Source organism: Juglans regia, chromosome 2 (assembly GCF_001411555.2).
Source record: "Juglans regia cultivar Chandler chromosome 2, Walnut 2.0, whole genome shotgun sequence".
In the NCBI taxonomy this organism is placed as follows: Eukaryota; Viridiplantae; Streptophyta; class Magnoliopsida; order Fagales; family Juglandaceae; genus Juglans; species Juglans regia.
This window is the reverse complement of record NC_049902.1, coordinates 32182858-32205697: the sequence shown is the minus strand read 5'-3', so window position 1 is coordinate 32205697 and position 22840 is coordinate 32182858. Positions and strand designations below refer to the sequence as shown.

The following is a 22840-nucleotide window of genomic DNA, read 5'->3' as shown; positions in this document are numbered from 1 at the left end:
AGATATCATTTGACTCCCAAAGGTAGTCACAGCCACTCATTGACTTTTCTCTCCAAATTGGGATCAGTGATTAGTTATTCTATTTCCATCTCCTTAATTAATAATCTTAAGCTCCTCCAAAAATAAATCTGGGCCTCCTTTTTCCGGCATTTATTATCAGTGTATTTCATCTCCAGCTCATATTATGATAGAGTTGGTTTTGTTTCTTTTGCATGATGCTTTAATTTAGATTTTTCTATAGAAAATATAATCCCCAAGTAAAATGCAGAAAACAATTTCATACACAAAATTATTGATGTTTCCTGTTGTATATTTAACGACAACTAAACCATAATATTTAAACCACAATATTAATATTTAACCACTAAATTAATTGTTCAGCTAACAAATTTTCACATAAACAACTCTATGCAATGCAAAAATTTTGAATTTAACAATATCAAATCTAAATCATAACAGGTTGTGTAAGGAAAAAATTAACTAAATTACAACAGAAAAAAATCACCTAAATCATAACGTGCTGTGAACAAAAAAACTAATTTATGGAAGAAAAAAATCACCTAAATCATAACGTGCTGTGAACAAAAAAACTAATCTATGGAAGAAAAAAATCACCTAAATCACAGAAGAAAAAAAATAAGCAAACTAAATCCTTGCTTCATGTCAGTGACCACAACATTTAATCAAATAAATGGCAGAATTCCAGATCAAAGTAGAGATGAAGTTGACCCACAGTGCGACGGAATGGGGACGAAGATGACCGTCAAACCGACCCACGTCGCTGACCCGAAACGCTCGCCCACAGCTGACCCGAGATGATGGCCCACGAACCTGACCCGCCAAAGCCCACGAACCTGACCCGTCGAAGCCCACGAAACTGACCCGCTGAAGCCCACGAAACGGACCCAAACGAAGCCCACGAACCTGACCCAGCCCAACGCAGACCGGCCGTGACCCAGCCCAACGCACCCACCGACGATCTCTGGGTTTCAATCTGCAGACCAAACTCGCTCCAGCATACACGAAGAATCAATGGCTTCTGTTTCTCCAAATCGCCCGGCGCATACACGAAGAACCACGAGCGGGAAACGAAATGAACTGACCCAGCTCCGCTTTTCATTTTCGTTTCATTTCGTTTTTTTTTTTTTTTTAATTTTTTTAAAGGCTGACGTGGCATGACGCCACGTCAGACGACTGCACAGCCGACTACGCGAGGCGACTGTATATAGAACTATTGATGTATATTTCATATGCTCTCCCTCTCTCTATAAGTGGTTTTAAGCTACATTTGGCATCATCATTCAGATATATATATATATAGGTTTTTAATCGACATTCAGTTTTGATTCTTTTGAAGATCAATGTACTTAGGCTTGAGGCAGATTGATCCTGTTAAGTGAGACACAGGCTTAAGTCAAGGTGCCCGGCCCGCCCCCGTACCAAACAACTCTTACTGAACCCCAAAAGGGATAGCACGGCCTTGTGCATGGTAGCACTAGATGTTGCTGATCATGAGTAACGTTAATGACATGAGTTAACGATTGCAGATCGATATGGTTAACGACATAAAAAATATATATAATGTCTCTTTGGGTGAAGTACATGACAAGAGTACGTAATCATTTGGAAACAAATTATGATCGTTTTCCAAATTAGAGACGATACTAGGGATCATATATGGGAACTATTTTACAAAATAGAATCGGCTTTGCCAAATTTGAATTTTTAATCATATAAAAAACTAGAAATTAAGAAAAAAAAATCTCAATCTGTATTTTTTAATAAAATAATACTATGATCATGATTTTGGCTGATTGTAAAATAGTTCATGTACGTGTCCGTATTATTATTCTTAATCCCAATGCCTACGATGACGAATATTAATGCTTATTTTTGTGGCTCGCGTGGCAACACACGACTGGAGGGGACATAATTAAATGTGAATATATAATCGCTCAAGAAATGTGAATATGTAGTGATAACAATTTGTTTAATAATATTTATAGAAAAATTCTACTAATCATTTTTACACCACACACATACTTTTATTTATTTTTCCTTAACAAGTATATATTGTATGAATGATGAGTAAAAGAACTCAATTAGTTAAACAAAAATTAAAAAAAATTAAAATAGATGTGGTGTGCAATATAGGCTGCTGGATAGCATATATAACTCTTTATAATTATAAGATACCAACATTTTTGGGGTTGTTTCAATAAATACAGTTTTGAATAATGCTAGATATAGTCGTAGAGTGTGTAATTACTGTGCAATCTTTTTTTAAAAAAAAGTAGATCAAGATCATTATTAAAAAATTAATCTTTTTACGTAAATCTCATATTTACTTAATTTTAAAAATAAAATTATGTAACATTTGCATACTCCAATACTTTAAGGTACGTTTGGATAATAAGTTGAAATAAAATAAATTGAGATAAAAGTTAAAAATTGAAAATAGAATAAAATATTATTATAATATTATTTTTTAATATTATTATTATTTTAAAATTAAAAAAATAAATTATTTATTATATTTTACATAAAAATTTAAAAAAATTGAAAATCTCATTTCTCTTTATTATAAAATGGACCAATTCAAAGAACGCAATTTTGGCCCCCTTGGATGACCCGTTGTGTGAACTTTAAGTACTACAAATTAAAGGCGACAAGGTCATGACTGACTGACTGACCTAGATTCGCTAGCTCTTCCCGCCCCTTTGGTCATGTACGCTCCGTATACCATGATGCATTGCCCTAGCTAGCTACCAACCAATAGCCGACGAGAATTTCAGTACTTGGGGGTCCATGGACCATGACTAGTATAACTCTAACCGAGGGCAACCGAACCCAAGATATATATATATAGATCAGGAATAGACCCGAAAAGAGCGGGGGGACAAACACGTGTCTCTTTGCTTACAAAAGCATGTGGACCATAACGTTGAGGTTTAAGACACAAGTGGATCAGCATGTGGGGGCATCCAGAAAATTGAAGCACGCACTTCTACCCTGTTTAAACAAAAAATCTTCACAACCTCTTAACACTCCATATTTCACATTATTTTTAATTTTTATTATTTTTTTCTTTTATTAAATATTTATTATATGAATAATGAATAAAAAATTTGAAATAATTTAAAAACAATAAACTCAAAAAAAATATTAAAAAAAATATTAAAAATTTAAAAAAATATGAAGTATAGAGTGTGGTGGAGGTTGTGTAGCAATGTTCCTGTTTAAATTACCTAACGACCACTGTATATATCATGTGTTTCCTATGTACGTACGTACGTACGTTTTTAAAACCTGTTTCAATTCTACTGTTTTGATCTCTTCATTAATATTAGTACTTTTGCTTTGTAAATTACTAGCTAAGTGATCATCATGTGGTCCTAATTATAAGGTTACAGCTAGGCAGATTTTTCATATGTTGTTAAAAGTTCTTGATCAGTACTCATGTTATAATTAATTAAACAATAATTAATCTAAGAGTTGTTGCAAACATGCATTAAATATATAGCTCGTTTATGAGTTTTTGGAACAAAGCATTTGTACATATCTTAAAACATAGAATCCTACGTGGATAACAAAAAACAAATTAACGAGGTAAAGAGGAGGGGGAATTAGGATGATGAGATTTGGAACTTAGCGCGCGAGCATAGATCGCTTCAAGAAAAATAGAATTATGTAATTAATTTATTATAATTAAAAGATTATTCGTAATTAATTTTAATTATAAATAATTATTTCGTTAAAATTAATTAATCGTAAATAAATAATTTTGTTATAGTGAGAAAATATTGTGACCATATTTGTAAGATCGAAGCAGGAGATTTATAAGCTGAAGTTCAAATGAGCTTGGAGATTGTAATTGGGACTTGACTTAATTAGGACCATGCGAAGTTAAGAAAGCTTAAAAAATTAATTTCCTCTCGCTGGATCTGATATATATGCAAGAAAGAGAGAGAACGTGGAGTGTTGAATTAAAGATCAGACAAAGGAGAGAGAGAGAGAGAGAGAGAGAGAGAGATGTGGGGACCCATCCACCGCCCATGAGCACGCAGTCTTACCGAAACCAAACCCATCTCTGATCTATTTTGTCAATCTAACCCTAACCCAACACTATCCCCTAGAACAAGATCAGAACCCCAAACTTATCCTTTTCCCGATCTTCATCTCTCCCAAAACTCTCAACAAGACCACCAGGTGAAACTAAAGCCACACGCACAAAAGCTCCCCTAAAAGATGGTAAGTTCCGCTGAGAATTCGGTGGATGACACCAATAATCCACTCGTTCTCTCCTTTCCGTTGAAGCGCTAGCAATACTTATAGTTCATTAAACTAGATAAAGAAACAAGAAAGCAAGCAACAAAGCGAGAAAATTAAAGGGGAACACCCAGAAGTCATCTTATTATTTATTCCCTTGTGCTCCCACTTTCTTTCTTCTTTTTGAAATTGTAGAACCTTAATTTACTCCTTGTTTTTTCCATTTCTTGGTCTAATTGTGCTTAGTTTCTATCTAGATTAAGGAAGTGATCAGGGTTTTGAGATAAGAATAGAAGGTAGAAAGTACTTAATAACTAATGGATCCAGTTTCAGCACATGGCCATTCTCTTCCCCCTCCTTTCCACACAAGAGATCTTCATCTACACCACCATCAACAACAGCAATTTCATCACCAACAACAACAAAATTCAGAAGATGAGCAAAGCGGAAGCAGTGGCCTAAACCGGCCCCAGAAACGAGATCGTGATGAAAACAACAGCAGCAGCAACAACGACATCAATACCAGTGAAGGCAACGAACTCGTCATGGCCCCTGGAGAAGGAGAGATCACAAGGAGACCTCGTGGAAGGCCATCCGGATCCAAGAACAAGCCCAAGCCACCGATCATCATCACACGCGACAGCGCCAATGCTCTACGCACCCATGTAATGGAAATCGGTGATGGGTGTGATATTGTTGAGAGTGTCGCTACCTTTGCAAGGAGACGCCAGAGAGGGGTCTGCATAATGAGTGGGACCGGCACAGTGACTAATGTGACACTCAGGCAGCCGGCCTCACCCGGTGCAATCGTGACTTTACACGGTCGGTTCGAGATCTTATCTCTAGCCGGGTCGTTCTTACCACCACCAGCACCACCTGCTGCGACAGGATTGACTATATATTTGGCAGGAGGACAAGGCCAGGTGGTGGGGGGTAGTGTTGTTGGGATGCTAATTGCATCTGGACCGGTTGTGGTCATGGCAGCCTCCTTTAGTAACGCTGCATATGAAAGGCTTCCTCTAGAAGAGGAGGAAACTCAGGTGCCAATGCAAGATGGTACAATTGGGTCCCCAGGTGCGGTTGGTCAGCTACAGCAGCAGCAGCAACCTCAGCAGCAGCAGCTTTTGGGAGATGCTAATGTGCCTCTCTTTCATGGCTTACAGCCTAATCTTCTCAACTCCATTCAATTGCCAGCTGAGGCATACTGGGCAACTGGTCGCCCTCCATACTGAAGTGTTATTGAAGGCCCTACCAGGTTTTTCATTCAGCTTTACCGAGATATCACCTGCAACATCGTAGTTAGGAATGTTTGGTTGTCGAGATTTGCAGGTCTTTATTGTTTCGTCTGTTTAGTTTTTGTCTCGCAATTGATGAATAGATTATGTGTTTACATGACTGATCAAGGACTCATGTAGACTCATGGATTCCTGGAGTGAGTTTGATGCTATTGAAATAGCAGCTGCAGTACTTTGTTTAGTGTAGTAGAAAAAGATAGAAGCATAAGAAAAAGAGCAGCCAGAAAAATGTAGTAGCTATTATCTCTCATTCTCACCCAAGTACTCACAGCTTGCATCTAGCTACAATAACAATTGTCCCTTCACACATTGAGTAGCCACTCAATTACAAAAGTCCCTTCGATACGCTAGTGAAAATTCCTCAAGTTATCGATCACTTGTCCGATACATATATAAACCACTTCTCTAGGACTATTTTATGCAAAAAAAAAAAAAAGGCAAGTACTATATATTTTATGCAGCATTTAGCGAGAAAGAGAAAGGTATTATATCACAATATGTATGCTTTTGTAGCCTCATTATTATGAATGATATATCTGCTGAGATACGGATAAGAACAAGAGGATTGCTATAGCCACAAAGAGATTATACAAAAGTAATCACACAAAGTAATGTGGTTTCATGTGATCCGTTAGATTTACTTTATAATAAAAGTAATTTTACAGTCTGATGAACCACGTGAAGCCACATCAATTTGTTGAATTATTTTTATGCAATTCATTTTTGATTAAAGTATTTCTTTAGAACAAAGGAGGGTTCATTGAACCCGACGGTTTAAATGGGGGTGACATTGCCAAACTGTTTACGAGAAGGAAATGAGGTATGGGCATAGAGTTTACACATAAAAGTTTCTTATGGACATAGAGTTTACACATAAAAGTTGCTTTCTTTTTAGAGAGTTGTACTGAGGGGTTTCCGATATATGGGGACATGAAAATATTGGGGTGCTGGTTTACACGTGCACTGTTTTGATATTCATGAAGCTCCTTTTCGAGGCAAATAACACCACCAAAACACTTCCATTACAAGGCAGGCAACAACAACCACGACAACAAAGTGCCCTCGAGCGTTATAGCCTCTCTCACTCTCTCTCTCTCTCTGTTTTAGGGAATCGGGGATTCGCTAAGTCTTCGAAGTTTAAATGGTTCAAGCCGAACCGGGTTCAGATTCTCTGCATGTATTGAAACTCCCTTTTGAAAACATTGCTATATTCTTTTTCTCCAAAAGCTTGCTCTTACAGCCATAAAAAACGTAACCATTCATCTTTGAACAGATGATCTCTACGTTCAACTATTGTTTCTGTTGCACAATCAAGTTTCATTACCTTTTTCTCTCAATGGATTTTGTGTATATAGAGATAAGTTCTGGATTAAGTCAATTATCATGCTTCGTTCTAGTACTGTATAATTAAGAGAGGCATTTTCTCGGTTTTACCTTTGTGGTTTGGTTCCCAGCCTTTTCTTTGTTGTTAATTGTTTTCTTTTTTGTCGCTGTTGCGTATCACAGCCTGTAGATCTCTTCTTCGTTCAGAATAATCTCATATTTGGATATTTTTTCCCGTGTTATACTGTTTTACTTTAGTACTATAGCTCATATTGGTTCTACTGATCTATCTTTTAGAATCAAGCTCTTTTGCAAGTGCATGTTCTTGCTTCACAAAATTAAATAAATCATCAATTACATGAGTATGATCTCCCCTTTGTGAATGAAGGGCATGATCTTCTCCTTGAGTCCGTGTAGGCAACAGCATGATCTTCTTCTGGAATGGCACAATTGGTGATTGCATCAGTGGCATGATCTTCAGGATCAATTGCAGAATCTAATATCAATCGAGATTCCTTCATGATGGTTAACAAACAAGTTCCAAATTTTATGAACATAGAATCTAGAAATCGCTTGTCTTTGATTGTTACTTATCTTGGGGAGAGCACAGAAATCGCACGTATTTGCCTTTATTTATTATTTTTTTATTTGGGGGGTGGGGGGGGACCATAAAGTTTTGCAAGATGGTGATACCATAGAGCCAATGCAGGACCGTCAAAGTACATAGAACTTCAAAGTGTATAATACTTTTTTTAAGGATTATTGGATAATACGTAGATGCCCAGCAACTGTCGTTTTGTATAAGAGACTTGTTCAATTGAGATTTCATGGTAGGGATCATATATATATATATATATATATAGAGAGAGAGAGAGAGAGAGAGAGAGAGAGAGAGGACAAGTTTGTACATATCCTCACAGATTAAAAAAGAAAAAAATTTCACCAAAATAGGCAAGTTTCTTCTGGATGATCCCCTGTTGTGAACAATATCTATCAAAGACGAACATGATAAAGTGGATTTTGCACTATACCCCAGTATGAAGTACTCCTACTTTAAGATTGATGTCCATATAATTAAGGCACGAATTGTGCCGGTCTGGAACACATATCTGTGCCATGGGCTTTGACTCCCACCATAACCGAAAAAGAAACTAGGAAAGTACGTACCTGTTTCAGACTGAGTTCGTAGTCTCCCATAAAGACTTTAGTACTCAGAAAAAGATTCCCGTTATTCGGGTCTACGTCAGATTTCACTACATCTCAAGTAAGAATAGGAATTATCATCCTTGAGTCGAGGTAACATCAGTCGAACTACACGCTTATGATCGTTCAGTTGATTAAGGTTGCTAGTAGTGAGGTGATTTCAAATATTCTGTAAATAATAATGATAAATAATAATAATAAAATAATAAATAATAGTAAAGTATTCACAGAATACTCTACTACCCAAACTAAACACCAAATGTATACCATTACGGACTGCGTATTCCTTCTCTTTTTTTTTTTTTAACAAATTGAAATTAAGAATCCAATTATGTGCGTATTACTTTGTTTACATTAGAATACCAATATCGAATATCATAATTGTCAGGAGTGAACCACAGTTCCATTATCCACACAGAACTTATCATGGCCGAATTGAAGTGGGATCTCACAGAAGATACTTTTTAGAGAATCGGTGAAAGAAATGTGGATAAAATGTTATTCAAAGAAAATCAAGCATATATAGCCACAGAATAAATCAGTATGAGATACTTGAAAGACTATACGATCACATCTTAATTAATAGAACAACAAGATCATTTTCTTTTTTTCTTTTTTAAAGAAAAAAAAATCCTAATTATTTCATTTACAAATCGAATTTACATGCTAAGTACTGGCTAACACAGATGGTCACGCCTGGGTGATACACTTTTAATAAGCATGCCCTACTAAGTAGAGGTATCGTGTGTAATCAACTTCATAGGAAAACAACCGAAGCACGCCCTACTAATAACAAAACTTTGGCAAATACAGCTATAAGTATCAAACTCAGAGCATCCTGCTTGTCACCTTGATAAAGATCAATCCTTGAGCTGGGATCGGTTGTCTATGCACACTTCAGCTGCTTCAGTTATTTCACACGTTCTTCAATGATCTATTATTCATAGACGCCTTATTTCAGCTTGGAAAGCAGGGCTGGAAGTTAAAGTTCGATGTGCAAGAGTCCTTATGTCCTCCCGAGAACAGTCCCGTGAGATACGAACCAGCTCCCACAAGGCACCTCCGCTGATCATGTCTTTTGCATTTGCTTCTGAAATGTAATCCAAGACTTCTCAGAAAACATTCTAAGGTAACACAAATCTTGTTCAAAGACAAGAGAAGAGAGAGATACCATGTTGTGCTAGGTGACAGAGTGCAAGCTCAATATGACGCCTGATTGGTGAGGCTTCATTGTTCGCATTCTGTACAATCCATGGAAGTGCACCATCCTCAATCAGAAGAGACCTTTCAGTCTTGGTTCCTATACGATAAACGAAACAGTTAAACTTGCGAAAGAGGATGAAAAGGATGATTTAAGTACATGTGGTTCATAAAAAATAACAGGTATCATTTGACACTTTTTACATGTGCAATTTCATCTATAAGGTACAAGAAAACTTAACGAGTAATTCTTAAGAATAAAGACAACTCTCTTGTGTGTCAGTGTATCACATGACAAGCAAAGCAGCAACTAGAACACGAGGAATCTTTACAAGCTTTTCACCTTGCATAGACGCTCTTGACTCGCATTTTGCAAAATTTGCAATTCCACGAGCAACTTGTGCAAGAACATCAGGATGTCTGCATCTGACCATTCCTAGCAATGCTTTGATCCCTCCTTCACCCCTTAGTTTCATCTGTAACTTATCTGGATGATGCAGTAGCATGTACTTGTTAGTGACAGTAAGTCACCGATGTAATTGAAATGAACTTTTCATCGAGTAATTGGACTACTATCAAATCCCAAAGGAACAAGCTAGCCCCCTTGTTTACATTCAACAAACCCATGATGTCCCTCACAGAAAGATGGCTCTACCCATAGTTGCAACATGAAACGCCCAATCTAAATTTCATTCTCTTTTTAAGAAGAACCTCAGAAGACTATCAAGCCATGATCGGATGAGTAATAAAATTAGGCAAACAGATCACAACAGTGACTGGATACATTTTAATGGTCAGGTGAAGCTGATTTTCTAAATATACAGCCCATCATCGATGACCAAATTTAAGGAAAATGCATCAATATTATCCTCATAGCATGAGAAAAAAGGGGAAACAAAATGAAAAATTTAAGTATGTCCACATTTTGTAGAAGGAAGAAGCAGTTACCTTCTCTATTTCAACTTATTTTCAAATAAAGTTATCTTTGCATCTGACCTTAATGAAACATATATATAGCTGATCTCATGTATCCATAAACTATAGTTCTTTTAAATAGGTTATCTAATTTGCTCCAGTTTCCCGCACAATCCATTAACCTTGATCCAATATAAAAATTTGAACTTGTGAGATCTCCTTCATACCTTGTGGCACAATCTAAAAAATTTTTCCATTAATCCACATTGGAAGAGATTAGATAGTTTACCATTCCCACAAAGATTTGCAATGGCTCCAGCAACCATCCGAAGAGTTTGAGGATCCTCAGCATTGGCTGCTGTTATCGACAACAGACCAATACCCCCTTGACCCATGATGAGCTCCTGATTGGTTTCTGATATGACACAGAGCACATATGAGGAAAATCATGGCCAAAACAAAGTAATATTATCAGCCAAGAGTGATATATATTCATAGTAATGTACTTGAAAAGTTTACCATTCATGGCAAGATTGGCGATTGCACCTGCTGCCACTCTATGTATGGTCTCGTTTTCAGAGCTCCTAAGAAGCATCAACAAGGAAGTAAGACCACCAGCTTCTACAATCTTTTCCTGATTTGTTTCTGCATATTGGATGGAATAGGGAAAGCTTTATCATTATTTTTGAACTTAAATTTTGACTGATTAAGTTAAAAAAAAAAGGGAAAGCTTTATCATTGCTGGCAAAAACAATATTGTAGTAAATATTAAGTGATATTGAAGTGAGAACCATATGTACAGAAAGAGAACTTGGTTCAATACAAAACCATATCATACACAATGTCAAGCATGTATTATGATCGAGAAATGATACTTGCAGTCGTGAGTGTGCAAGCGCCGTGCAGTCGCTTTGAAAAAAGTGAATAAATATGGAACTCACATGAAAAGAAATTAATTTTTTAATAGTGGACCCCACTCTTTTTCAAAGCGACTGCACGGCGCTTGCGCACTCCACGACTGTACTCCACGACTGTATGTAGCATTACTCATTATGATTTGAAAGAACAAAGTTCTACTTCAGTTTCAGCAAAGCATCATAAACAAAGTCAAAATGCATGACAAAAATCACCTTCCTGAACTTTTGCCTTCCAATAGATCACCAAGGAAATCACCCCTAAACCTCCTATAACACTTCACATTCCAAAGAGGAACCTCTGCGGAAGAACAGACCCTAAATTCAATTGAAACAAGAAAATACTCGAATAAAATTATAACAAAGGAGAACCCGGCCTTTCCTCGCTTACTGATATCAACACCTAGTCCACCTTGCCATAACACTTGTCTTCATTAACAACTGCAACGGATAAATTTTTCTACCTTCTCAAGAATAGTTTTTATCTTTTATCTCTGTCCCAATTCAACTCTTTTTTTTTATTGTTGGCACTAGGTGTCCAGGAACAGCGTCCAGACTAATCTCAGGAGTGCACAGACCCTCGGCAAGGAGTTTTCTGTAAGTGCACTTCGGATAATTCAAGGGAAAAATCCTCCAGTCAGATAGCCCCTAGAGATTGTTTGCACCCAATGGGATTCAAACCTTGGACCTTGGAGGGAGTATACCACCAAGACCAAGGCCTTTACCACTTGAGCCAACTCCTAGGGGTTCAATTCAACTCATAGTTATCACATTACCTTTACACAAAAATTTATCACCTTAACCAGTTAAACCAAGAACTTGTGCATTGTTGGCACCAATACTTCTAGCAACCAGAATTCCACCGATGGCCAAATGACAAAATAGCAACAATAACAATACCAACAATGCACTTTCTAGCATTGTAAACAAACTGGGCTATGGGATACTTAAGCTTTGGCCTGATAAATGAAAAACAGCTTGGGCTTGACCCAAAGCTTAAATCAATTGTTGAATGGTTACTTTGATTGAACAAGGTTCAAAGAGCTACTTAACGTGTTTGACATTGTCTTGGCTAGCTAACTAAAGTCAAACAAGCTTCCACTGGAGCTCAAGCTTATTTTAGTTCGAAATCGATGACTTTATAGGTAGTTTGTCTTTCTATATCTCAAAATTAGTATAGCTCAACCTTAGCTTGCAAGCTTATAAAATTCTGGACGTTGCGCTTGCTTTTTCCACACATTTCACTGAAATGAAGAATCAATAAACCTGGCAAAAATCATGCCAGACATTTCAAGACGGTGACCTCATTTTCTATAGAGATAAAGCCATTCATTTCCCTACTCAAGGGATTATGTCACCTAGGTCCAGAAGGGCCAAACCAAGCAGCTCAAAAGCCCTAGACACTTTGCCATTGATTCCCCTAATTTGAATCATCATTAAAAGTGTGGCTCTTCCTAGAAAAACCCATCTCACGAATCAGAATTCTCAGAATAGTAGTGAAATGATTCAGAATTCAAAAACTGTGTCCAAACGAGATAAATCAACTCTAACCTACATGACGTGTTACAAACTCAGGTCTCAGTAACTAACCCACAGTCTCCCCATTTTAGTTGAATTGAAAACACTAAAGCCCGACAAAAGTAAAACACGTTATATTGCCTACATAATGCAAGAACTAGAGAAATAAGAATAACTATCAACTGAAAATGTGACGATAATGTAAGACCATATTGCAAGCATATTATGATAGCGGATATCAGAATGATCAGGTGATAAATTAGAAAATAATGCAAGGAAATACAGGCACCTTCAGCAGCTAGATTTGCAACCACTTTCACAGCGTGAATTCGCAAGTCAGCATCTTCTGATTCAAGCAATGACAAAATCTTCTGCAATCCCACTATAAGAATATTGAACTTTATCAGGAAGAAACACCAAGAAAGTAAACAGAGAATGATTTCAAATGAAAAATAGATGTCAGATTAGGCACTGAATTTACCTTGTTCAAAGAGTTTGGCTATTGAGGCCTTTTCTCCATTTCCCGGCTCTTGCTGTTGAAGTTTAACTTGAGAGAAGAGAGAATCTAGATCACCAGGAACTTTACCAGACCCACCTCTATCAAGTCTTCTTCTTGTCTACAGATCAAGTATTTAATTTATAACTCAAATTTAAAATGCTACTTTTGTAGACGGAGATATGTACCAAGAACATACTCTAGTGCCATGGAGAGAGAGAGAGAGAGAGTGACACAAAATATCATGAGTAATTCCCATAAATTGCAAGCTCTCATCATGAGAGTAAATCAGTCCAGAAAGTGTCAAGATAAGATTCAAATTGCAATAGATTTTCAAAAAGATCAAAATGAAATCACTGTGTTGTCTGTAGATACCCCAAATAGCTTAAGTAATCAATTTGCACTAGACTTTCAATACGCTATGCTTAGGCTTCCAACCAACAATTAGCACTAGGAAATTGTCGCTGCTTCATTTCAATTCAAAATTTCCTTTACAGGCCTCCTAATCTTCTGCTCGTGAATGACAGCAAAATTAAGGCATGGCTTGCTGCTGCCCAGGCTTGCAAAATCAAGGAAACCACGGTATGGAAGGCTCAAAGTGTCTGCCCACCATGCTGGTTGCCCCAAACCACCTTTTTTTGCTTCATGTGATGGCTGCAGTGGTTGGCTTGAGCCTTGAATGCGTGGTGCAACCAAGGAACAAAAACCAAGAACATGCTTTAAATAGCACATCTTAAACACAGTTCGTGTTTTTATCTCAAACAATTACTTGGAATAGAGAAGAAATATTCTTCCTCAAGTAGTAAGATTTTAAATCCCACCTTTTGCAGGAATTGAGGTGCCTTAGGAACTAAGAATCCCAACACTGACTTAATGAAAACCAACTTTCAAAAAATCTTCAAAAGTTTTACATTCAGAGTCCAATTAATAAACAATGAACAAACCCACAAAATTTATGATCTGTGATCACATTACCCAAGTATTAAAGGATTTCTGGCAAGACTATCTTATCAACCCATACTTCATTTCTACCAGATGAGAGAACAAGGCAAGGACTATGATACAAAATTCCAAGGGAGGACGTCAATGGATATCATCCAGACAAAAAGTTAAATTCAAACTAAGCCACAGCCTTGTAAGTTCCAAATAGAGCATACCTCGTCAGCTTCAAAACTTATTTGAAGCAACTGACTATGCAGTATTGCTATTTCTCCTTCAAGTTTCTCTTTCTGGCGTGCCTCATCTTCCAGCATCTTACGAAGCTTTATGATCTCTGAGTTCCCTGATGCCTATCATACCAAAAGTAGCATTCTACGTAAGATTAAGATACCAAAGATTGGGGAAACGGGGAGAGAGTATGACGACCATAGACAAAGCTGAGAAAATAATTGTTTAGAGATACATAAAACATACCTCTGACCTTTTCCATTGAGCTAGTTGACTTTTAAGACTATTAACTTCCTCCTCAGCAGCCTTCCTAAGAAGACTTTCTTTTTGAAGTAGTTTTTTCAGCTCAGAAACTTCCTCAATGGCAGAGATCTTGGAACTCTGAACCAATTTGAAAATGGAGGAATATCTTAAGAGAAGGTTTCACATGTGCACCATTTATAGGGAGAAGGGGACCAAAATGATCAAACCATTTGTATTTGTGAATTCCAGAATTTAACACTCACAATTTGGAAGACCCCACAGCAATGGACAAGGCTAATTCAAACCGTTAAAGAGCATTCTGAATCTGATGATACGGACAAAAATTTCAAACCTTTGAAACTAATGATTTTACTCTCCTACTCTACTAAATAATTTTTAGTTCTTACTACTGCAATGGATGATATGGCCAAGAATGGCATATTTATAGCCCCCCCCCAAAAAAAAAAAAATCATGTCATAAAACACACTCCAGCATAGGCTACAACTGAATGAACATTTTCAAGACTGCTCATATTCCAGGACCATACTAAGTATGCCCCTTTTGCCTTCAACAAGTGCCTCCCCTCAACCATCCCATCCTTCTAACATAAACCTTCATAAGCCTCTTCATACACAGCAAGTTTCCATCAATTTAGTTATGGGGCTTTTGTTTGACATGATTAACAGTTAAAATGCAGAAAGCAAACATCTTCAAGATATGTAAGAGCCATATAATGCGTAATCTCTGTATGCAGTTCAAATAAAGCTTCAGTTTCAGCTATTCTTCAAAATTTCCAACTCGAGTTGAACCCTAAAATCATTTTTTCATTAAGGGAAATGAAACTTGGGGCAAATTGCAGCTAGTGTAAAGGTCACAAAGGATAATGAAGATAAAATACTATTGATCAAAGAAAGGATAAGGAAGACATATATCCTGGTGTGAAAAGGGGAAGAGACAAAAATTGTAAGACATGTTATATACGCCATTTTTGGCTTCTAAGATGATTATATCTAGCATATAACTAATAACACCATAAACTAAACAAGACAATGAAAATAGCATTAGTAAAAATACCATGCATGTACCTACAGTTTGTTCAATGATAAATGAAAAGATATTGAGTTTAAAATAAGATTGCCTCTGTGTTAGATGTCAAAGCAGAGCAATCATTCTCACTTCCAACTGGAACTTTTTCAAAGCCATGTTTTTGCTGATTCTTCACCAATTGCTCTTCAAGTTTCTTTATTGATTCCATATAGTCCCTCTGATATTTTACTCTTTCACCCTTCAAAAAGAGAAGGCATGCATGGATTTCAATATGCAATTGGAAAAGCATGATAGTTGCTAAATGAAGTTCAAGTGGCAATTAAACTCACAGATAGCACAAAGTTTCCACTTACAACAACTATTCCCATTAAGAGATTTAAAAATCTCTGGAAGTGGAAGTAAATAGTTTAGTTTTCTCCAAGTTACAAAGTCAAGTCAAAATCCAACAGCTTTCTTGAGGGAACAGAATAGATACATGTATAATTGAAAATAAATATAACTTTTAAAGAGGCTATTGTGCATTTGTCTTTAGAGAAGCACCCAGAGATACCAATGACAATGCCTACAGTTATGCGGGAAACTATAGGGGTAAAGGCCTTGGGCTTGGGGGGTATGCTCCCCCCAGGTCTAAGGTTCAAATCCCCTTGGGTGCAAACAATCTCTAGGAGCCATCGGACTATTTTTCCCTTGAATTTACCCAAAGTGCACTTGCGGGAAACTCATTGCCAAGGACTTGTCCACCCCCAGGATTAGTCAGGACGCTGTTCCTGGACACCCGGTGCCAATAAAAAAAAATGCCTATAGTTATCCCCTCATACTTAAGATACGAGCCAAGGTACCAGGACAAGCTATTGCAAGTAAATCTCAAGTGGATTAGAACATCAAGATATAACCCTATATACATATTCCACCATAAGCTACAATCATGTAACAAAGAACCTCCCTCCCTCCCACATGTATCCACACGTGCATTTGCAGATGTTGGCACATACGAGATTGAAGATATAGATAAGTAAATTAAGTGATTACCTCCAGTGCATCTTCGTAGTTTCTTTCGACCTCAGAAATACGATTTTGCGCTTCTGTAGTAATTCTTTCAATTTCATTCTCAAAAGCTTTCTGCTGCCTTTCATGTTCTGCAATAAGTTTGTCCAATTGTATGTCTAGCCTTCTAGATAAACTTTTGTAATCAAATTCCTCCTTTAATTTCAGCATATTTTCCACCTTCATTGCCTATGAGATAACAATACATTAGCACCTTCAAACAATACAGGAAAGCATCAAGTCAAAACAAACATTATGTGGTCTGAAGTCCCCCATAACTGATTTCTGCCCTGAATCACACAATTGAGGTCCCAGCACACAGGAACATCATGCAGAATATGCTAGTGGTCTGTTATAATGATGTCCATAGAGAAGTGAACTAGTAAGAATAGAATTTTAGAATGTGAGAGGAAAAAGCACTGATTTTGGAACCCACCCTCTGTCCGAACATTATGGTACTTGCTGTCTCTCCCCGATGGCGTGGGGATGGACCAATAGTAATAACCAGCGAAGTTCTTGCTGTGCCTGTTAAAATTATTCGATTTTAGGTCACATATATAGCAATACCAAATTATGTACCAAATGGTACTTCATAGAATTGGGAGTAAAAAAAATAAGCATACTGGACATTTGCATGGTACAATGGCACTGCCAAAAATGGAATAATCTGCCAAAAGAAAAAGGTTTCCCGAAACTGTATGTACAGTTGTAGGAATAAAATCACTGTTTTTTTTATAAATCTCATGCCTTAAACAAGGTTTCTTAAGTATAATGATTATATATTTTTTGGGTGTATTATAATAATTACATATTGAGCTAGTGAATCCAATCTTAAGTGATTCAGTACATAGAGAATCAGCAAGAACTGATGACTCAGAATCTGTAGCAACATTTTGAACCTCTAGAGATCAGCCACATCTCATTCAGTCATTTAGGGGATGCTTGGGGAATGAGATGAGATACTAGTAGTGAAATGATTGGTGAATAGTAGTGAAATAGTTTGAGTTAAGATGTTTTATTGGGTTTTGGGAAATGAGAAAGAAAAAGTTGAATAACAATATTATAAAGTTAAAATATTATTAGAATATTATTTTTTAATATTATTTTTATTTCGGGATTTGAAAAAACTGAATTGTTTTTTGTTTTGTTTGGAAGTTTGAGAAAATTGTAATGATTAGGTAATTGATTAGATGAAAATTTTGAAAATTTGAAATTGACAAGTGTGTGTTTGAGTGGTGTTTGGATGTTGAGATGTGATGCGATGGGATGAGATGAAACCATCTCAACATCCAAACACCCCCTTAATTTCTACATATCTTAAGGAAGGAAACATGTCCCAAAATCATTTGCTCAAGAATTGAGTTCACCCAATACACAAAAGGCAAAAGACTTCATATACATGTGATCATACCGCCAAAGGAATCCCTAAGCAATCTTGTAAGCTTTGAATCACGAACAGGAACATGCACACTATTCTCAGCCAGTGCATTAATGCACTTTCCCAATGCACTCAAAGAGAGATTAATAGATTTCGCTTCCTCTAGTGTGTGTCCCTCGCTTCCTGCCACAGAATATATTTATCGAAACAAAGAACTTCAATATGTGATAGATTGGTTAACACATAGAGAGACACCCCCCCCACCCACCCCAAAAAAAAAAAAAAAAGAAAGAAAGAAAAGAAGAAGCAAAAGGAATTAATTTGTTCTGTGCGCTTCATTTCCCAGAATCCATAAATATGACATCTAAAACTGGCATATAGTTGTTATTCCACTGGCTGAAAAAAGTATGGTGAAAATCTTACAAGAGGACTTTATCCTCAACAAAGCACAGGTGCAAACTCACACTCACAGAATATAAATCATATTCAGAAACTTGGAACAACTCCCATTCTAGTAGAGTTAAGTGTGCTCCCAGTTTGTTCCCAACTAATCATCATTACAAGTGATTTGTTTGCAATTTTAAACACCACAAGAGAACACCACCGGAGCCAAAAACCTTTATTTTGCATGAATGGTCACTGTCCACACGAATACCATATTTAGTTCTCCTATGTATACTTCCAGTGTACTTGGGTAGCACTCCCTGCTTTTTAAATAAAATTCTTTTTTCTAAAAGTTCTTTAATAAAATTCGGTGTCATTACTTAGCAAAAAAAAAAATTCTCAACTGGGCTGACCAAAAGATCACTTTGAAAGCAAAATATTGAATTATAACTATTAGCTTGTCATAGAGATATACAAAAATTTGACACTTGCAAGCCCACATGTCATCGTGAGCAATCCCTACTATAAACTAAGGGAGAGGGAAAACTACCCAGTATAAAGATACAGATTGTAACATGATCTAGCAAAAATTTAAGAACCATAAGGAAGTTGTTAATTCATGAATGAAGAATAGGAACATAAAACAAACAAGAATAAAGAAGTTCCAAGTTATTAGAAGGGAAGAGCACTAATCAAGTCCTATTGTTGTGCTCACATACCTGACTTATCAATACGCTCTGAACCAGCAAGATCAACCACAACTAGTTTTCCCTTCCGAACAATGGCAGGCTTTAACGTTTTCATGTGGGGGTTGTTACCATTTTCACTTGAAAGAGCTGAATGTTTTCCCTTGACAGACCTCTTTACATGTACCTGCAGTATTAGAGTTCTCTGTTAATGCTCAATTAATATAGTAGAAGATTTTTCATATAAGTGTCAATAAGCTCCGAGAAATTTCAAGAGCACAAGCATCACAAAACAAGAAAAGTGCATTTATCTACCATCAGTATTGCGTGACTACGAGAAGATTCTGTATTCAATTTAGTGTTTGCAGCAAAGCGGTGAGCTTCCCCTAATCGTAGCAGTTCTACAAAACTTTTCTGGTCCCTGATTTCCACTAGGTTAGCCCCAGGCAGTGAAACATCGCCAGTTTTGGGGTCTTCCACAATAGGAATGTTATCGTTAGCAGGATCAAGAAGGTCCTGTATAGTCTCCATATAAAGCTGCATGTATATGTAACCAAAATGTTAAGCATGAACTTCTAGCAGTGTTGGCAGAATGTTTAATGTATAATTCAGCACATGAGATACATTTAAAATGATAATGAAGTCAAACATTGATAAACTAGAAAATAAAAATTAAACAACAACCTGAAGATATGAGACAGAGACAGTATCGGTCTCCAAAGAAACATCTGCCAGAATATCCTCCATAGCACGCACCATTATTCCACGAGCAGCTGTGTCTTCCTCTCCAAGTCGTCCAAGAGTATACGTTTTACCAGTACCAGTCTGCCCATATGCCATGATGGTCCCATTGTAACCATCCAGGACACTCTAATACAAAAAGGAATGTCACTTGGAGGAGTTACATAGAGAAAAAAAAAGGAACAAGAAACAAACTTGTTCAAATTCATAATGAAGAATATAACACAGCTCCTGCATACTTTCCCGGCTACAAGGCATATGACAGGTGAAAACAAAAGTACTTTAAAAACAAGAAGCACTAGAAAGGCAAGCAGTTGATAACAATTGCAGATTTCATATGCATAATTCAAATAAGTAAATGATAGTTTTAGATGTAAGGAACAACAAACACAAGATTTAGGTAAAAAGAAAAAAGGACACTCAACTCGATAATACCTTCAGGTGCTTCTAACTTGACCCTTCACTTAATCAGAATCCTACATGATCCAATAGTTTTTTCCTCATTTCTCTAGAACATTCTTTACTCTTGGCTTTTACAATTTTTTTTTTTTTTTCTAAGCTTGGATTTCTCAAATTCAAAATATGCAATATGATATTTCAGAATAAAAAACCAGATTTCAAATGCATATAAGATTAATGGCAGTCCATCACACGTAATGCACACCTCAACAACGGGCTTTGCCACAACTTCATAAACACGTTTTTGGGATGCAAACTCAGTGAGCACTTCATCAAACTCATAAGTGTCCGAGTCCCAATTGTTCTTTCGAAGTTTTAACCTCTTAAGCTGAAAAGGATCACACAAAATACGAATTACTGTGCCATAAACAGGTAATGAAACCACATAGAATAAGTATTAATATCAGTTGAGTAGTACCTCTGGCTGTAATTCTACACAATCAGCAAAGTCAGCATCTGCCACTGATTCCTCTGCATTACGTGGTCGCAATCTCACAGCTACTCGAACTCTTCCAGGAACTACTCTCAATATAGAAAATATGTAATTAATAATAAAAAGACTGTCTGACGAATTAAAAAAACACAGTTTCTTCAAATAGGAAATCTTACTAGCCAATCTTTTTTAATAGTAACAAAGAGAAAAAGGCATAATCTCTTTTCCTTACCAGGACCGACCTCTTACTCACCTAACCTCAGAGCTCTTTTTTTTTTTTTGGTAAGTAAAATGAAAGAATGAAGTAGGCGAAGTAACCTCAGAGCTCTAAAAGGACGCAGAGGGTATAAATGAACAATCAACCAATCAAAAAAATTATCTTTTAATAGTAGTAATTCTTCATTGATAAGCGCAAAGAAAGTAGATGATCGCAAAATCCAATTAAAAATAACGGTAGACATAATGCCGAGTATTTAACAAATTTTTGTTTTATCCCAGTCTGGCAGTCCATCAATAACTTATTAACAGGTAAAGGACTTTCGTCCATAACTGCTCAGAAGGTAATCAATACTCGGAAGATTAACAAAAATTAGAATTCAATCTTCGGTCCCATCTGCTTAGTATCTAGAAAGTACTTTCCTTGTGCAATTTTGCTTTCAAAAACAAGAGAAGTAACTCGAAATGCAAAACCCGTAATGCCAGTACCTCCCATTGAATTGTGCATAAGTCACATTTCTTAGATACAAAACCTATACGCACCCAAACAAGAGAATTGGTAGCCCAAGATCTCAATCACCAAGTACAAAAATTTCAAATTCTTCCAGCAGCAAAGATAGAAAAAACCGCAAGAACTCACCTCCAGCATCGTCCTTGGCGGCTCCGGTGGCGGCACCGATAGAGCCAGTGCTGCTCCGGCGGGGCCCAGAAGAAGACAAAGGCTTGGACTTGACAGAGGTCTTGGGGTTCGAGTTCATAGAGAGAGGCCTATCCACCTTCAGAGAGCTCCTGTGAGTCCCATTTCTGTAACTACCACCACCTGAAGTGGCCATTGTCAACGAGAACTAGTAAAGCTTCAAATTGGGTCTTCCTACTCGGACCATTGAAGAATAGCTCCTGCTTGGTTGTACAGGGAAAAAAAATGTAGCGCAAAAATGGAAAATTTCTAGAGAAAATGAAGAATATGAGAGAGAGACCCAACAAGACCCAAGTGTGAAATCGAAGTTGGGAAAGGTAGATTTTAGTGGAAGGTGGACCTAAATCGTGTAGGATGTGACTCAGAGAAAACCGGACTTTGCTTTGATTTGCTTCCTCAGTTGAAGCGTGGAGGGGAGGGCAGAGAGACAGAGACGAGACTCAAAGAATATTTGACTATTTCTGATATTACTCAAAAAAGTGGGCCTTTTTTCCCATCTTCTTTCTTTTTTCTGACGTAAAAGTACTTACCGGCCATTGCAGATTTAAACATCTGTTCACTTTTCTTTAGGGTAGAGCTGGAAATAGGAACCTTTTTTTGGTTCACGGTTTTGGGTTTCAAGGTGTCAAAACGTGGCTTCGCAATCAATTCCAACTTCCAAGTTTCCAACCGCCGAGTTTGTTGAGTTAATTCTTGTACTGTGTAAACTGTACAGAGACATCATGTATGGATGTATTTACACGTGACATAATAATATATATATATATATGTATGAAACCTAATCTAGAAAAAAAAAGAAAATACATCTACACGGTATATTTACAATTTTTTTATAATTATCTTACAATTATTTTATAATTAACTAATACAATCGTGACACTTCATTAAAAAAAAAATCTCAAATTTATAAAATTATCCTCAATTTCAATTAGAATCATTTTCCCACTTGACAATCTTACAATCCATTGATCTCTATCGTGATCAATGTCGACAATACAGAAGAGGCTAATTAACAAGGAACGTCCATTCAATTGATTGGATATTTGATGCAATAAACTCATGACTACTGTTTCAGTGCAGTATGGGAAAAAGAATAATAGCACGCACATATATAGTTCATATCATTCGTTATCACTCCTCATCAATTAATGTATTAACTACCATTATTAAAACCAGACCAAGACATCATGATCAGACAACCTTGAGCGATG

The 22840-nt window shown here is 36.8% G+C and overlaps 2 protein-coding genes across 3 annotated transcripts; one reads left to right on the top strand and one right to left on the bottom strand.

The window, feature by feature from the left end:
- Positions 1-4025: 4025 nt before the first annotated feature.
- On the top strand, positions 4026-5888 carry LOC109010953 (AT-hook motif nuclear-localized protein 24). The gene is made up of 2 exons (XM_018991937.2): positions 4026-4251; positions 4527-5888. The coding sequence occupies exon 2, from the start codon at positions 4587-4589 to the stop codon at positions 5499-5501; it is 915 nt and encodes a 304-aa protein (XP_018847482.1). The 5' UTR covers positions 4026-4251; positions 4527-4586; the 3' UTR covers positions 5502-5888.
- A 3044-nt stretch (positions 5889-8932) lies between these two features.
- LOC109010941 (kinesin-like protein KIN-UA) lies at positions 8933-22102 on the bottom strand. 2 transcript variants are annotated; one of them, XM_035687461.1, is made up of 19 exons: positions 21573-22102; positions 20702-20802; positions 20489-20611; positions 19768-19953; positions 19399-19620; positions 19117-19270; positions 18047-18196; positions 17072-17160; positions 16621-16824; positions 15683-15829; positions 14547-14681; positions 14291-14422; positions 13119-13254; positions 12927-13019; positions 10725-10850; positions 10495-10620; positions 9634-9777; positions 9262-9390; positions 8933-9180 (listed from the first exon to the last, which is right to left on the bottom strand). In XM_035687461.1, exons 1-19 carry the CDS (start codon positions 21763-21765, stop codon positions 9032-9034), a joined length of 2739 nt encoding a protein of 912 aa, XP_035543354.1. In that variant the 5' UTR covers positions 21766-22102; the 3' UTR covers positions 8933-9031. The 2 variants fall into 2 exon arrangements, with proteins under 2 accessions (XP_035543354.1, XP_018847470.1); XM_018991925.2 differs by lacking the exon at positions 15683-15829 and having other exon boundaries at positions 21573-22101.
- Positions 22103-22840: the final 738 nt, after the last annotated feature.

What these genes read in the sequence shown, in the direction of transcription:
- LOC109010953 (XM_018991937.2), top strand. Translation starts at nt 4,587, where the DNA reads ATGGATCCAGTTTCAGCACATGGCCATTCTCTTCCCCCTCCTTTCCAC.
- LOC109010941 (XM_035687461.1), bottom strand. Translation starts at nt 21,765, where the DNA reads ATGGCCACTTCAGGTGGTGGTAGTTACAGAAATGGGACTCACAGGAGC. An exon ending in GCTTAGGGATTCCTTTGGCG is followed by an intron (nt 17,161 to 18,046) that starts GTATGATCACAT and finishes TAATTTTAACAG; the next exon opens with GCACAGCAAGAACTTCGCTG. An exon ending in CTTTGACATCTAACACAGAG is followed by an intron (nt 14,682 to 15,682) that starts GCAATCTTATTT and finishes AAATTGGTTCAG; the next exon opens with AGTTCCAAGATCTCTGCCAT.